This window comes from Eleginops maclovinus, chromosome 5 (genome assembly GCF_036324505.1).
Source record: "Eleginops maclovinus isolate JMC-PN-2008 ecotype Puerto Natales chromosome 5, JC_Emac_rtc_rv5, whole genome shotgun sequence".
Taxonomy (NCBI): Eukaryota; Metazoa; Chordata; class Actinopteri; order Perciformes; family Eleginopidae; genus Eleginops; species Eleginops maclovinus.
This window is the reverse complement of record NC_086353.1, coordinates 10,943,754-10,959,781: the sequence shown is the minus strand read 5'-3', so window position 1 is coordinate 10,959,781 and position 16,028 is coordinate 10,943,754. Positions and strand designations below refer to the sequence as shown.

At 39.0% G+C, this 16,028-nt stretch overlaps 1 protein-coding gene across 1 annotated transcript in view; it reads right to left on the bottom strand.

Annotated features, from left to right (window-relative positions):
* The window catches only part of usp43a (ubiquitin specific peptidase 43a), an 88,769-nt gene that overhangs the window by 32,801 nt on the left and 39,940 nt on the right, over window positions 1–16,028 (bottom strand). The window contains exons 4-6 of the mRNA XM_063883757.1: window positions 14,089–14,181; window positions 9,886–10,021; window positions 8,980–9,124 (exon numbers count right to left, since the gene is read on the bottom strand). Of these exons, the coding sequence (XP_063739827.1) occupies window positions 8,980–9,124; window positions 9,886–10,021; window positions 14,089–14,181 (374 nt within the window). The remainder of the gene's footprint in view (window positions 1–8,979; window positions 9,125–9,885; window positions 10,022–14,088; window positions 14,182–16,028) is intronic.

Below are 16,028 nucleotides of genomic sequence, written 5' to 3'. Positions count from 1 at the left end.
TCAAACCGCCCTTTGATTCTTATTCACCCCGAGGAGCTGTGCCAAGAATTACACTTGATACCTCTCACACATTCATGCTGTGATTAATAGTGCGTAATATCTGAGGGGATGCAGGAGGCCCTACCTCTTGTGTCCCAGCCAACATAAACTTTGACATTATCTGATGACATAATTAACCAGTGCTTGTTCCAACCCTACTGTGCAATTAATCACTGCCACCTTCCAGTCATACACACACACTCACACAAACACACACTCAAACAAAGATGCAGGAAATCAAGTGTGAATAGATGTAAAGCTTAGACGTTACAGCATCACAAAAGCAGACAGACATATTTTTGAGGCTCAGACACAGACACAAGCCTTAGTTCAGGTTACACTAAGCGAGAAAAATTGATTGAGCAAAAAAACTCGGATTAAGGTAAATAACACTTTTGGTAAAACAATATAAATAGAAAAATACAACTTCTGGCTTTTAAAACAAGCACAGGAATATAAAAAGAAGCTTTGAGTTGCGTTATTTCCGAACCGCTACAACGTGATGTTTTTCTTTCTCTCCGGACAGGAGCAACTCGATGTGACATTTTATGCATATTGCCTTGCCCTTTAGCTGGCCAATTCATCTCCTCACTCTGTCTCTCAGTCAACCCTCCCTCTACCCTCTCTGTCACCTTTAGCTCTCAGTTTTCCAATTGGGAGGCTGAAAAGTGAAAGCCATAAATGTTTAGCTTTAGCCCAAACTGAAAAGAATGACTGCCTAACCATTAACCCTCTGACTAAACAATAAAATACCCATCATTTACATTTTCAATTTAAAATATGTACTTCTTGGTGAAATCTTGAATGCCTCAAGATTGTAGTTCCTTTTTAGTTCAAAAAAGGGGCAGATTATAAGGCAATGGGCAGGTGGGCTTGCCAAAACGCACCACCAACCTCCACTATAGGAAACTATAAGACTTCAATAACCTCTTTTTTTGCCTCTTTGTGTTCATTTAGTGTCTGTTGTCATCATTTTCTATCACTTTGTAATATGTATTTGTTTGGCTCTTTCTAGTCAACTTGTGGTTGTTTTGACTCTTTTCATAATCTTATATAGTTTTTCTCTATTTCTAGACTTTTTTTGTTTTTGTCTGTTTCTGTCTTTGAGTGACATTTTGCAGATGAATCGTGACTCCCCTGGGCTTGCGCACCAAATCATAAAACAAACCCGATTCCTTGGAATCACGTATATACAGTATACAATGAATATATTTTTGTAATGGTTACTTTTTAAAAGGAACTTCTGACATAATTAGGCAGAAACATAACATTAAACACACAAGGCAGATACGTTTTGCAACACATGTGAATCAGCATTGATTCTTCATGTAGTAAACGCCCAGAAATGTGGAAAAAGGGTTAAATATCAGTAACATGGGGCAGCCCTATTGTAAAAGCAGCAGTATTTAGTGGCTGGAAGTGACATAAAAATAATAAGTCATGAATTGCAAGGAGTGTGGTTCCGCCCACATGTCCCAGGGTCTGCTGGGAAAACCTCCTGCCAGACTTTCATTCTCACCTCTACTTAACTCCCTCCCTAAGCTGGACAGAGGAGAGCCGCAGACAGAGGGGAGCCGCAGACAGAGGGAGGTGTTAGTGGGGTGGAAAGAGACAGTGGAGTGGATTAAACAGGAGACACTGTGAAGAAGATTTCTCCCAGGACAAAAAGAAAGAGCAGTAGAAAAAAAAAGTTATTCCCAACCGTGTAGAACAAAATGTACAGACACAAAGGAGAAGAGAAGCTGCATGTCCTTTCATAAACGTATTGATTTAAGGATCAATTAGCATGCAATTAAACCATTTCTTGTTGACGTGTTGTGACTGTCATGGTCGCAGTGGGAATCTCTTTATAATCTGCCATTTTTAATTAAAGATAAACGTGAAGACTGAAGTGAATTGAGAGGAAGAGAGATACAGAAAAGGCTCTTGAGATTGGAGGTGGTTAGTAAGGCAGCATTAATTAAACAGCTAGGCCCTGAAGAAGACACTACACTTCCTCTGGCGATCACTCTCCTCCCTTCTCTTCCTTTTGCTTTATCTTACTCCCCTCTCTCCCTGGTACTCCATTCATCATTTCCACTATCTGCTTCCTCCCCCCGCCCCACTCTCCGCTAACTGACTGTTTGGGATGAATCAGCCCTCAGCTTCAAAGCAGCGGTCAGCTCTAAAAGAAGATTTCTGAGTGCGTTTCAAATTCATGGGATGGTTGCTGGAAGGTTTTTTTGTCCCTGGGAGGACACAATATGCTGTTGTACACAGTATATTCTTACATCTTAACATAAATAGGACTTAAGTAAGTATTCACACAGACACATGCACAGCTTGCGTCTTTTCTATCTGCAGGACTTTTACAAATCCAAGACCCCTTAAGTCCACACCGAAAACTTAAATCTTGTGTGAAGTGTGGGGAAAGCATCTGCTGACGGAGGCTAAGGCACCAGTGGTTCAGTATGACTCAAAGCTAACCTTTTTAAAGATAGAGTTCCCAATTAAGTTCCTCCAGTGCCTCTGGAAAAACGCTAGACGTTGAGTTTCTACATCAGTTAGAAATGTGCTCTTGATGACTCAGCATCAATCTCATTCAAAGTAAATAATCATAGGAAAAGTAATTCAACACTGGTGTTATTTAACCAAACTGTTATGTAACACGGCATTACATAGTTGTGTAACAAATAAAAACCAAAAATCTCAAGAGAGGGTTTTGGCTTTCTGAGATTCAAAATCCTTTCGAATGATCCAAGACCAAAGCAGTGACCTCTGTCTGTTCAAGCCCTACCTGACTAAAAATACCCATGGGGCTGTTAGGCTTTGCCCTGGATGAATCAGAGTTCCCAGACAACTAACAGCCATCCGACCACAAATGTCTCTTGTCGACAGTAAACCACCTGAGCTTTCTGCCAACAGCAAAAAATGACAGACTAGGGAGGTGGCAGGGGAGGAACCCAATACACCTGATGCCTAACACTCTCCCTCCTCCTTGTTCTCTTTCTTCTTACCTCTCTTACTCCTATATGTCTCTTGAATAAACTGCATATCCCCTCTGCTCTTCTCTTTTTGATATGAGAAGGCACAATACGCCAGCTGCTGAAGTTTGAAATTGTCCTTTGTATTTAGTCGATTCATGATTACATTTTCCAGCAACACAGCTGCAATGTTTTGTTGTTATATACAAAAAATAAGTATGAACAAAATAAAGTGTCCATGTTTCGTAGCCTTGCTGCCTTAAACACAATTAAAGTTGTGTTCAACTCATACTGTAGGTTTAGGTTTAACAGGATTGTGGGCAGAGGATGCGATCTAGTTTGCATACGCATAAGCGTTTATGCATAGGTTGTGATGTTCTTCATGAGGCAGCTGAGCCGAGGGTTGCTGTTATTTCCCCAACGACTTGTGAACACATTCCAGAAGCAGTGGTGGTGATCAGAGCACCAAGTGTAGACTTTCTCTTCAGGTTATTTTCACTGATGATGATCCTACTGAAAGGGGAAGAGTTCCCCTGTGAATGTTCCTGGAATATTTCTGCTTTCTCGGTTGTGTTATTTTTAAAGGGGCTATAATCCATAATTTATAGAATCAGAATGTTAAAAATATCAGTTTGAAAGACTCACTTAAAGTAATAAAAACAATTGCCACCTCAATCTACATCTCTGCCCTGCTTTACAGAAATTAGTGAGTTTTAGATAAATGTTCAGCTTTGCTTTAATGTTAAACTCCCCCTAAAAAAAAAGAATCAAGCTACACTGTTGAGAATGGTTTGCTATATTACCTCAAGAAAAATAAAAGCCTTGTTTTCTAAAGGTTTCACATCTGGACAGTGTAATTGCATCTATATTTTTCCTTCATCCTGCAAAAACTCTATGCATGTAATATACAAGAGCCACAAAAAAGGAAAACATTTAAAATATATGAAATAGATAACTTTGTTTAAGTCACAAGTCCAATACTTTAAAACACTGACATTGTGAGACTGTAGGAATTGATTTGTGTAAATCACAAAAGTGTGTGTGTTTTCTCTGATTGAATGATATGACCACCCAGATAAACACCTCAGAGTAATCCCTGACTCTCCACTTGCACACAGCTCTCGGTAAATTGATGGGAATGACACAGCGGCTTACCCTCAGTTCCACAGTTTGTCTGAACACTCAAGATCACTGATTGTGGAGCCACACTGTAATGTTAGTGTGCGTAAGTGAGACGAAAGGGAGGGAATGAACAGGAGAATTTGATCACTGCATCTATGTCACAATCTATGTAGATTCTGATGGTCATTTCCTGACAAATCTTTTTTTCTACCACCTTTCCCAGGAAATCCTCTCTTTTCTAACATACACACAACACACACAAATGTGCTCTTTTTTTTAAGCCCAGGTGGTATCTTACTGTTCAAGACTGCATTAATCCACTGAGTGAAAAAACACACAAAATTGGCACACTAAGCTTCCCTTAGCCACTATTTAGCAGGAAGTCCTTTTCTTCGTTCTATGTGCAAATGTGTCAGGCTTGTTGGGGGTGAAATAGGATGCTGCTGTGGTTCTTCCATCTTCTTCCAGTGTTTTCCATCATGAGACCTGCTGCTGCCATTTCCTCTTAATGTGAAACCTCATTATTGTACCTTGGAGCAGTGCTTATTCAATAAACCCAAAAACACTAGCTGATTGAAAACTCATTATTCATTGATTCAATTCAACCCCTACCCCAACAAGAAAATTACATAACAATTTGACTTCTAGAACACTGTTTGGAGAACTCATTACAGTGATAGAGGACAATACATACTTATAATTATACATGGCTTAGTTGAATATTTCTGATTGATCAATTATTTTGCTATAGCGAACCATTGATAAGGACGCTCTGATCAAGGGACCGTATGCAGTCATATCGATCAGAAGAAAGAAGACCAGTCATTTTAAGGTTGTGGCTTCTGGAACATTACATTTTTATTTGTGAAGAGCATCAAAGTTTTGATTCGCTAAACTGTCCCTAGAAAATAAAAGATAACAGATCAAGAACAAGAAAGACACAGAGGGCTTGACGAACAGGATACAGACAGGAAGTGAACACTAAAGGGAACATGGTACCGGCTCCAGTTTTAAAGTTGGTTAATGGAAAGGGAAATATGAAAATACTTGGACAGTCACAAGGCAGGAATTCAGGAACAGTGCTGCCATCAGTTGAAGTTATGGTGCTGTTGCTGCAGTTCAAGCCAGTGGTAGAATGGAAAATGTTTTCTTAGTGTAAGCAATGCATTTGAATCGTGTTTAAATCAATATATTGTGTAAAGCTATTCATTTATTAGGTAAGTAGCTGTGTAATAAGTAAAAATACTCTAGGGAAGTGTCTTTACCGTGTGAAGAGTACAGTACATTATCTGAGCATGGATGTGCCATGCAACTTGCTGTACTCACACTAAAGTCACTGTACAGCTGTCAAGTGACCTACAAATTCTCCTGCTGTGGTGGCTTGACAGGGATTTCAATCCTTGGAGGACTTTTATATGGGGAAAATATATATATTTGATCTAACCTCTTCGAGAATGCATTAAGGGTTATTCACTGTTTCAGTCACCACTTTATTACACGTTGTCAACCCTTTGTTTTTGCCCCTTGATACAGTTCAATTGTTGAAAGTGCAAAATATATGTGGCTACGTTAAAGCGTGCACAACGCATTTTTCTTTTTATATAATACTTCAAATAGTTATGCTTTATATGAATGTATACATTTTTCATTTATGCCCCCTTTTTTCTTGGCTTAATTACTAGTCACTATGGACTCAGCAGCTCAACTGAATTATGAAAAGGCAGGAAGTGAAGTAAGAAACATGGTGGGTTGTTGAGCTGGTATACCGTTGGTTTCATGATTAGTTTTCTTGGTAGAAGGTTTGTTCCCTGTGACAAATCACATTTTTCATGACTTGATATCTGTGTAGTTATGTGCAATATTATCAAAGAGTTACCCTATAGAGTTCATTAAAGCAATAGGACAAGCAAACACAATTGAAGTCCTATTCTCAACATCCATCACTGTAAAAAATAAATAAATAAAGTAGTACTAATGAGTTTCTTAAACTAGAGTATTGGGGTTTCCAAGCTTGATCACTATTTCTAGTTATCTGTTTTTCATAGCTGAGAGAAGAGATCAGTGATTAACAATAGTGGTATCCATATTTACACCTGCTTCATATAGTCCCTGCATGTGAGTCTTGAGAATGTTCATCACGTTCCAGATACATACTGAAAACCGAGTATGACAAAAATAGCAATCTACATATGCATTCCTTTGCCAGTGTAATAAAGCCAGTTCAGGTTCAATCTAATGTATGAACATGCATATATCACCTACACATGCGTATGCATAGACCGTCACATTTAGTAAAACAAACATTAGACCTTCTCTGAAAACTTGTTTGTCTTTCATTTGATTTTTGGTTCTTTCTATACAGTCATCCATCATGGCAGCAGGAGGCTTTACTTTTTTCACAGAGGCTGCAAAAAGAAACTAGAATGATGGACAGCATCAGTACTGTAGCTGAAGGGTTGTTTACTCTGAGGAAGTGATCTCTGCACTACCTGACATACGTGATGAAGCCCAAATCAAACAACCAGTCCCCACAATCTACAAAACATTGATCTGGCTTTCTATCATTACCTACTGTTCTGTATAAAATACTTACGCAAGAGTGATCACACTGAACTGACAAAGTGAGGCTTCGCTCCAAAGTAATCATGGTCTTACAAACCCTAAGTAACCCCATAGTTACATTACTGCTGCTAACTGGGTTCTCCTTTTAGTTTACACTTTTTGGACTTCACGCCTGCCGTGGCCACGCCCATAATGATTTTTGGGTTGTCTACTCGTCTGTCCCTTTCTCCTGAATGCAATATCTGAGGAAAACCTAGAGAAATATTTAAATTTTGGCAAACATGTTTACTGGGTCAAAAGTATAGAGTGATTATGATTTGGTGGTCAAAGGTTACGGTGAATGTGACTTTAAAAAACATGCATACTTTAAGAATGAATGTGCTTATTCGGGACAATTTCACACATCTTTAGGACATGGATGTACTGAGGCGGAGGCATACAATAAAAAAGTTGTAATTCTACTTTCAATTTTGTGGACAATATATGTAGCTGGATTCAACTTTGATTTAAATAAGATCATTTTAAAGATAAGAAATAGCACTTTTCCTTTATGATTTAAACCATAAAATCGAATTATGTTCAATCAAGAAACTTTACGTGTGAATTTGTGTCTACTGTCCATCATCTTTTACCCCGACAATGTCATGCGCTCAGCAATAATGATTGTGTAAATTTACCACGCTTCATTTTATAAAACACAACATAAATCTCATTGAATAAACGTTTAATATCCTGCAATCTGGTCCGCTGTGATCGAGGTAAGGACCATTCATCTTTTTCGCCAGATTGCTCACAAGAAAGGAAGTCATATTTTCCAGTGAGCACTTAAGTGTGATTCATTACAACAAATGCATGTGTGTGTGTGTGTGTGTGTGTGTGTGTGTGTGTGTGTGTGTGTGTGTGTGTGTGTGTGTGTGTGTGTGTGTGTGTGTGTGTGTGTGTTTATTTGATGGTATGTGCCTGCTGCCTGTCTCAGCCCTTTGACACTGGTTTTCTGGTTTTACTTTTTGAATTGACGATAGAAATGCCTCTGGTGGAGAAAGTGAAGAGTCTTTATTTTTTCATGAGCACTTGGAGCATGTAAGTGAATTATTGATGTCATTCATCTTTGGGGAGAACAAAAAACATTAAGACTTCATTCAACAGTAGGTTGATGGACAAAGGCGGGACATAACTCCCCTAACTGGCAACCCACAGAGATGGCAATTATTGACGTTACAATCAGAAATATGACTAAATTAAGTCCTTTTCAGACATGAATATTGATCTGTTAAAGTACTTTATGTGTGAAAAAAAAGATCTAAGAGCCCTTTTTTCCAGCTCAGCATGACAGACACAGTGCCGGAGAACAAGGCCGAGGGTAAAGGATTGCCATCAAGATAAAAGGGCGTTCACACAGGCAGCCTTAGTGATGAAAAATAACACATTGCATAACTGCTATGCATCTACAACAAGAGAATGAAGCACATCTCTGCTTCATTAACTTCATTAGACATTTCCTAAGATTAAGACTGTAGTTAAAATTGTCCTGTTCAGAGCATTTTGTCCCTGAACTAGTTAAACATACATTTTAAATACTTTTTTTTATACTACTCAAAATACAATGTACTTGTATGTTTGCAATCATACCTTCCAAAGCATAAAAGAATGAGGAAAAGCATGATACAATTTACTAACCTTTACCAACATGGACAAAGGTAAGCAATCTTCTAAGAAATATATGTGAAACTTATGTCGTTTTACGGTCAGTATTGCGTACGGCATGCCTTGGAAAGGGTTTTTAAAGGCCATTGATGATGCAAGGCTGTCTCAACCTCATATCCCTCTCAATTATTAGTTTAAGGACACACAGCTCTGTTGCTGTTTCCCTCACGAATATAATTAAAGCCAGGGAGCAAGCACCTGAGAATATTGAAAATGAAATAAAAGTTTAACCTTTGGTGGCGTTATCTTCTAAATACTTTCCAAATCGGGAAACTTCATAGAGTTTTAGGTAAATTAATTATTTGTAGAAGTGAATCAAGGTCGGGCAAACTTTTATTTAGGATGTTGTGATGCACCAGGCTGGCATTCTGTTACCATTAATTACATTTGTTGCGATGCTCTCATGCATAAAAAAACATAAAGAAAGGAGAAATTCAAAACATTGCAGAAACTTGACCACTCCTCAGCAAAGGAAAAAGGCTATTTGTAAAAAATACCAACTATTAGTGAAATACTGTGTGGATAAATCACGAAGACTGCTGAAGCTGGGGAGTGAGTGTCGTCAGTGGAGATCTTATAACATGTTTACCTGAGTGCTGTGTGGAGCCACCACGACTATGGAGGGGCGGAGCCTGAAAGGCATAGATTATGTCGCTATCAGCAATTGATGTCACGTCATCATCATCTGAAAAGGATCGTTGGAAACCTGTTGAGTACAACTCTGATAGGATGACCTGGAGAGAGACAGAAAGAGCGACAGAGACAGTGTTAACGTATGTGCCTAGACCATGGGCTCACCAGTAAACTACAGAGAACCAACGGAAACTAATCTGCTACTTTTCAAATTATTACCAAGGTCATTAAAATGTGCAAAATTTCTAAAAGAATCCATTTCAAACAGGCACAACTAACATTGATGCATCAACACTGACAATGTGACAAAAAGGAAAATGATAGCCTAAGGGAGATATACAGTAAAGAGCATCACTCATCTCCTAACTTTCTCCAGTGTATTCCGAAATAGATTTAACATAAATGTTTATGTGTTAAATACAATAAATAGAGGAACACTGCGCTTATAATCTATGAACATGGTAATGATGGGGCATTGAATTGTTGGCATTCACTTGACTGTCCTTCTGCTGTAGAAACAGGTTTGTAAACCCCCCAAAAATTCATCATCTATTGCCGGGCAGGTGAAAGATTTATGAACACACGCTTCTGAAACCTTTTCCTCTACCCTTTATCTCGTTGGTGACATTTCAGCTGACTGTGTGCATGCACCCGAGTGTTACCCTGCTACAGTATGAAATAGAATGTGAGTTGCCTTTTTTATTTTTTTTTAAGTGGGCCATTATTCTTGTTAAGAAAAACTGCACCCACTGGCTTCTATGGGAACGTGAAGTCATCTTCTTTCATTTAATTTTGTAAACATATTGTTATGTGGTTTAACCTTTGTATTTGAGTGCATGTGTGTGCCTGCATGTGTGTCTACCTGGTCTGGGGATATGTTGCCCTCCTGTGCCACCATTGATCTGAGGCAGGACAGGGAACCAAACAGAGGTACAGCCAGCCCCACCCGCAGGTATCTCTGACCCTTCGTATTGAACACCAGCGTCACACACATCGACCTATGGGGGCGAAGGGAGAGGTGGTGAGGTATTGTGTGTGTGTGTGTGTGTGTGTGTGTGTGTGTGTGTGTGTGTGTGTGTGTGTGTGTGTGTGTGTGTGTGTGTGTGTGTGTGTGTGTGTGTGTGTGTGTGTATGTGTGTGTGTGTGTGGAAGGGAGGGGTAGGATGACAGAGAGAGAGAAATAGATGATATGTAAAGTGCCAAATTGTTTTGCAATTCTGATTTTGCATGTTTACAATATTACTGATACCAAACAGAACCTGGAATACTGAGTTACAGTATTTACATATTTGGATGAACACACACACACACACACACACACACACACACACACACACACACACACACACACACACACACACACACACACACACACACACACACACACACACACACACACACACACACACACACACACACAGTAAAATAATACACTTGTGCAATTATTCAGAATTTGAGGACGCAGGGGAAGAAAAACTGTGCTGTCAGTTTGTTCAAAAGATGTATTGATGTATTTCAGCTACTAAACAGCAAAACAAAACATTTAATAAATGAGACTTTGAAATGCACTGCTGAGCTGGTGTCTAATAACTGGGGAAAATATTTCCTCTGACAGTACTGTGCAAAGTCTCATTTCATGAGCATAAACCATTCAATTTGTCCGTGTCTGACTTAATATCTGGAGTGAATTACCAATGTTCAGATCTTCTCCTTTAGTGTTTCCTTTTACTGTGAGTGTTTGTAAATGTATGCAAGAGTGGACATGTTCAGCTACACCAGCAGATCAGTGAGGGTCCCACAGGAAGCTGCTGTGTGCTGTGACACGTCTGTCTTACAGAAATCTGAACAGCTCCTTCAAGGTACGCAGGAATGATTGAGGGATGGTGAGAGGTTGAGATAAGATATTGTGTAGTGATGAAAAGACAGGGAGACAGAGTAAGGTCACGCCTTCTCATTTGGGAAGAAGACAGCATAATCGCTGACATTTCCACTTCCTGTTCCCATCATGCATTATTCAGGTAAGTAATGTGTTAGCAGTGGGGAGGCTGACAGGGCAGACGGTGGAGGATCTGAGCAGATGTTTTGTTTATGTTGTTAGATGTTTCGAGATGAGACACCGAGGCGTGCAATGAAAATGGGATGAGAGGTGTGGGATGGCACTCGAAATAGAGATGTTATTTTATGAAGCACTTTTTTAAACAGTAGCACCCTGCTGGATTAGAGCCTGATAATCTCTGGTAAACAGCAGCCGCACATATGTTTTCACCTGCAGCACCGAGAGTGCACAATGCTTTTCAAGTTCAAAACATTCAGAAATGTTTTTAAAACTATGAGCCAGGATCATATTCACATTGTTTACAGATTCATCAGCCGTAGAAAATGTTTTTGCAGGATTTACATTAATTACAACACATCGTGTTTACTTCACATTTCTGCCAGCTGCTTTCCTGAGGTTTTCTGATCTGTTGTTGTGTTTTTCGGCTTTACAGGAATCCATTTGTTCCAGTTGATATCGTAAGCATGAATTAGTATACGAGAGTAAAACTACCTTTGAAATATTTTAACACTCAGAATCAACAAATGCAATATTTTATAATAATTCTCTTAATTGTGTGGTATTAGGGGGAGCTAATTTGAAAAACTGGTGTTGAATGCGCCAAGACTTGTGAGAATAAGTAGGTGGGATTTTCATAAAATCAAACAATAAGCAAACATAAGTGTCCTAAAAGTGTTTTCTTTCTTTCAGTATACAATTTTGTAGTCAGGACAATCAAATCTCGCATAATTACAACAAAATTTGATTTTAGAAATGATTCATCCAACAATTAAGCATTGAACTCTTATAACACTGTCCGACTCGCATTCATCTTCTTGTCAAAACCTGCCATCTAAATGACCCACAATGCAACTTGACTCTTTAAAAAAGAAGTTTGTTAAGAATTACACCAAGACTGACTATGCAAGGTTAGATGAGCAGCAAAACACTCAGAGATACTGCCATCCTCCTTTTCTCTCTGCCACATCGCCATTATCTGCAGCGCCCAGACCTCAGAGCCCCACTGCCAGCCAGAGCCTGCTGTGTCTCTGGGGGCCTGCACACTTATCAGGCATTCTGCTGGGATACTGCTGCAGCAGGACTGTGCAATGAGGCCACTGTGCGTGTATCTGTGTGTGTGTGTGTGTGTGTGTGTGTGTGTGTGTGTGTGTGTGTGTGTGTGTGTGTGTGTGTGTGTGTGTGTGTGTGTGTGTGTGTGTGTGTGTGTGTGTGGTGGGTTGTATTGTGAGCGTGTGTGTGTGGGTCAGGTCAGTGTGGGGGGCCAGCAGTGAGTCTAAACTGAACCTGAATGAATTTCCTTCTATGCTGGGCACAGGCAACTGCAGAGACAGACCACACACTGTCAGAGAACTTGCTCTGTAAAACTGAGGTTTAGCACGGTGCAGTGAGGATGCAGAGAGGATGTAGAGCAGCGGTGTCTGCATGTATGAAGATAGAAGGATTCACTGAATGTAGGCAAATTGTAAACTGATATTTGTTGTTTTTCTCTCTTTTTCTGGTATCGTTTGCATGACTGGACACATGGGCAGAGCGTGAAAGGGAACGAGATAAAACCTACTATGTTGAGGTTACCCACTAAGCACAAAGGTAAAAGGATGGTTTTGGTTTTCCATATTGGGGACAACCGAAAAAAGATCTCACATAAATGAAAAAGCTGTCTTGCTTGATATCATGTAGCAAGAGAACAGAGGTCCTTTTGACAAATGATCATCAAAGAAAGAAAGAAAGCACATTTTAGATTTGTATTAAGGCGGCGGGATTATAAATGACCTTTGTTTAATTGTTTGTTATTCTATTGAAGGGTTTTTACAAAAAATAGATGTGTGTCCTATCTTTGATAAAAATATTTAATGTGATTCCAGTTTGTTTTAATGCCAGTTTAAGAGCAGTTAAAGCAAGTTTAGTAATGATTATCAGTATGGTTTTGTAAATAATAATTGTTTTGGCCAAGATAACTGTGACCCATATTGTCCCATGCCGAACCACAAAGTCATATATTTAGAATTCTCATCATTATGCATCTCTATTGTCAATGGGAAAACAGGAGGCCTGTGTTTATTCCCTTCCCCTTCCCTTCTCTCTCTGTGTGTTTCTTTCTTTATATATATTCTTAAAGCTGTACCTAGCTGACTTGCAGCTTCTGGTGCGGTTAAAAATGGAAACACAGAAAGTGTTTGGTCAGGGACTTTTGATGGACAACATCTATCACTCTGCTATGACCATGGCCAGTAGCTGTTTTTGTGTAAATGTGTGCCTATGCATATTTTTCCAATTTCCTTTTTAAATGTATGCCCTTACAGATCACCTATTATGAAACATGTACTTTTCTATTTATTCATGAGGAAAATAACTCTTTATCTTTTAGTTATTCCGATATCTGGTGACAACCTCACAAATCTGGCAAGTCACCTAGAAGCATAGAAAACGTTATGCTTGACTGTATGGTAGAATGTTTTCAACACATACTGTACACTCAACACATTAACTCATCATAATGACCATATTGAGACCAACGAGAAGACAAAGAAGTCGCTAAAACTGGAGTGATATGTTTACTTCTAACACTAAAAATGACAAGAAACTGTAGGCCCCTAATGGCAATGTGTACATCAATTGCTCAAACTGTCTTACTCTGAATTCTTAAAGAAAGTAGTTTTCTTAACAAAGCTTGTGCAGTGTAACAAAGTCTCTTTCGTCAATTCTTATTATCACTACTCCCCGAACCCAAATATTTGTGCGAAAACATTATTAGTTGGTAATACTCTCAGACGTGCAACTACTAGTCTGGGCAATGACTGTATACTGTTTTCGTAATGGTGGAAAATGTACAGAAAAAAGTTTTAAACAGATGAGTGAGATAACACAGGCTAACAGTAATGGATAAAACAAATGTGAATCTGGGGTTGCAGGATAATTATTACTTTAACAATAGGTCAGAAAAACATGGCAGGACATAATGCCTTTATATAATTGTGGCTCTCCTTTAGTGTCGTGTAAGTTATACCTTACCTGGTTTGTCGCAGGGGGATAGGTAGGGAGATACATAAGAATGGGTCAAAGGTGTTGCTCTGCTTAAGGCAGTGAGGGCACGTCAAAGAAGACCTGGGGAAAAACAGAGAGACAGAAAGCATTTAAATGTATACTTTTTTATTTATTTACGTTTTTATACAAATGGCTTCATTACCTCTGGGCTTTGAAAGTCTAGAAAGAATTACTGCACGTGTGTTTTCTCCACAATCTGTTTTTCTTAATTGTTACTGCTTCAATCAATTCTTGGTCCATTTTCACCTCACCCACGAGCCACATCCTCACATTTCCTCTTAAGAGAGGAGTGAATGTGCACTGAAAAATGACTTTTTATGTGCTGCATGCAGTTAAAACCCCCATAGTAATGAAATGTGAATATTCCATGTGGACAGTGATGAATTAAAGGTATTGGATTAGGCCATCTGGCCTCTATCTTCTGTTAAGAAAGGAGGAAGGAAACCAACAGAAGTGGGAAACTGTTCAGAATTTACCACGAAAAACCAAGAGTTGGGTAGGTGAGATATTGCGGTCATTGAAGCTGAATCCAAAAAAACATAGTGAGTTTGAGAGAAGAAGAGGAGCACTATGGCAAGAGAAGAGAGGAAATAAAAAGGATGAAAGGATATTGAAGGCAGTTGGAATATTGAAGAGAACGCGATGAGCTGAAATAAGACTGAAATAAAGGGCTTCAGACACAGCAGAGGTTGATAGATAGAGGAAACAAAAGTGAAGAGCAACGAGACAGAGATGAGGAGGAAGAAAAACAAAGTGCAAGGACTGTCGAGTTCACAAAAACAAGAGTGCAAAACTCATGGAGAAGAAATACTCTGAAAGGACCGTCAAGGTCTTTGAGACTACATGATGGAGCTAAGCAGAGTGGAGGAATGGTGGAAAATTGCAACCTACGAGCTACTATTCAAAATTGCACTTTTTTAAAGATTATATACTCAGCGACCTCAGAACGATCGAGAGAAAATAACGGTTAAAATGTTTTTCCTTAGTGAGCTTTTGATGTGCTAGTAGTTGGATTTTGTACCTTTGAGCCAGAGTAGCTATTTCACTGTATTAGTCTTTTAGTCTATTGTCCATCATAGATTACTGGCTGCTGGCTTTATATTTAATGCACAAAATTAAGAGACTCTTGGCAAAGGAAGTCCAAAAAGATTCCCAAAATTAAAACTATTCATTTTAAAAGGTCCCCTACTATGCAAAATGCACTTTTTGCTTTCTTTTATACATAAATATGTGTCTCCGGTGAGTAAGGAGAGTCACAAAGTGTCAGAAAATACAACCCTCTCTCTTTTCCTCCTTAACCACATCTCTAAAAACATGGGTACAAACGAGCTGATCCAGATTTGCTGCCGATATGACTTCATATCCGAAATGTGGGCTGGTTTTACATTGAACTCCTGGCAGCGTCCCACCCACGTGACACTTCCCAACCTATCCTAAATACAATACAATTCAGCTCTGGCTACAAATCCAAAGTGACTTTCCAGTTACACACAATCCTAATGTGAGTAATGCTTTTGCTTAACAAACCACGAGCAAACCAACCCTTAAATATCCTGCTGTGTTTCCCTACAAGGACTGAAATCTAGTCTTTTCATTTGGCATTGAGGTAAAAACGACACGTTCAGCCTCTCATGCAGAAACCACTTCACGTGAGATCATTTATGCACTGGCTTGGGTTCTTCTGTGTATGATTTTGACAATATTTCTTAAGGCAACTTGACAAACATTAACGTTGAGTTCGCCATTTGTCTCCATTAGAGGGAAACCTATTATTCATTATAGGATTGTAAGCTTTACACAAGCTTGTAACTGCTGATGCAGCATTGTTATGTGGTCATTCTTAAGTCATTATGTACGGTTATATAAAACATATTTCAACTTGAAAGTAAGTGTGGATAAAGCTGAAT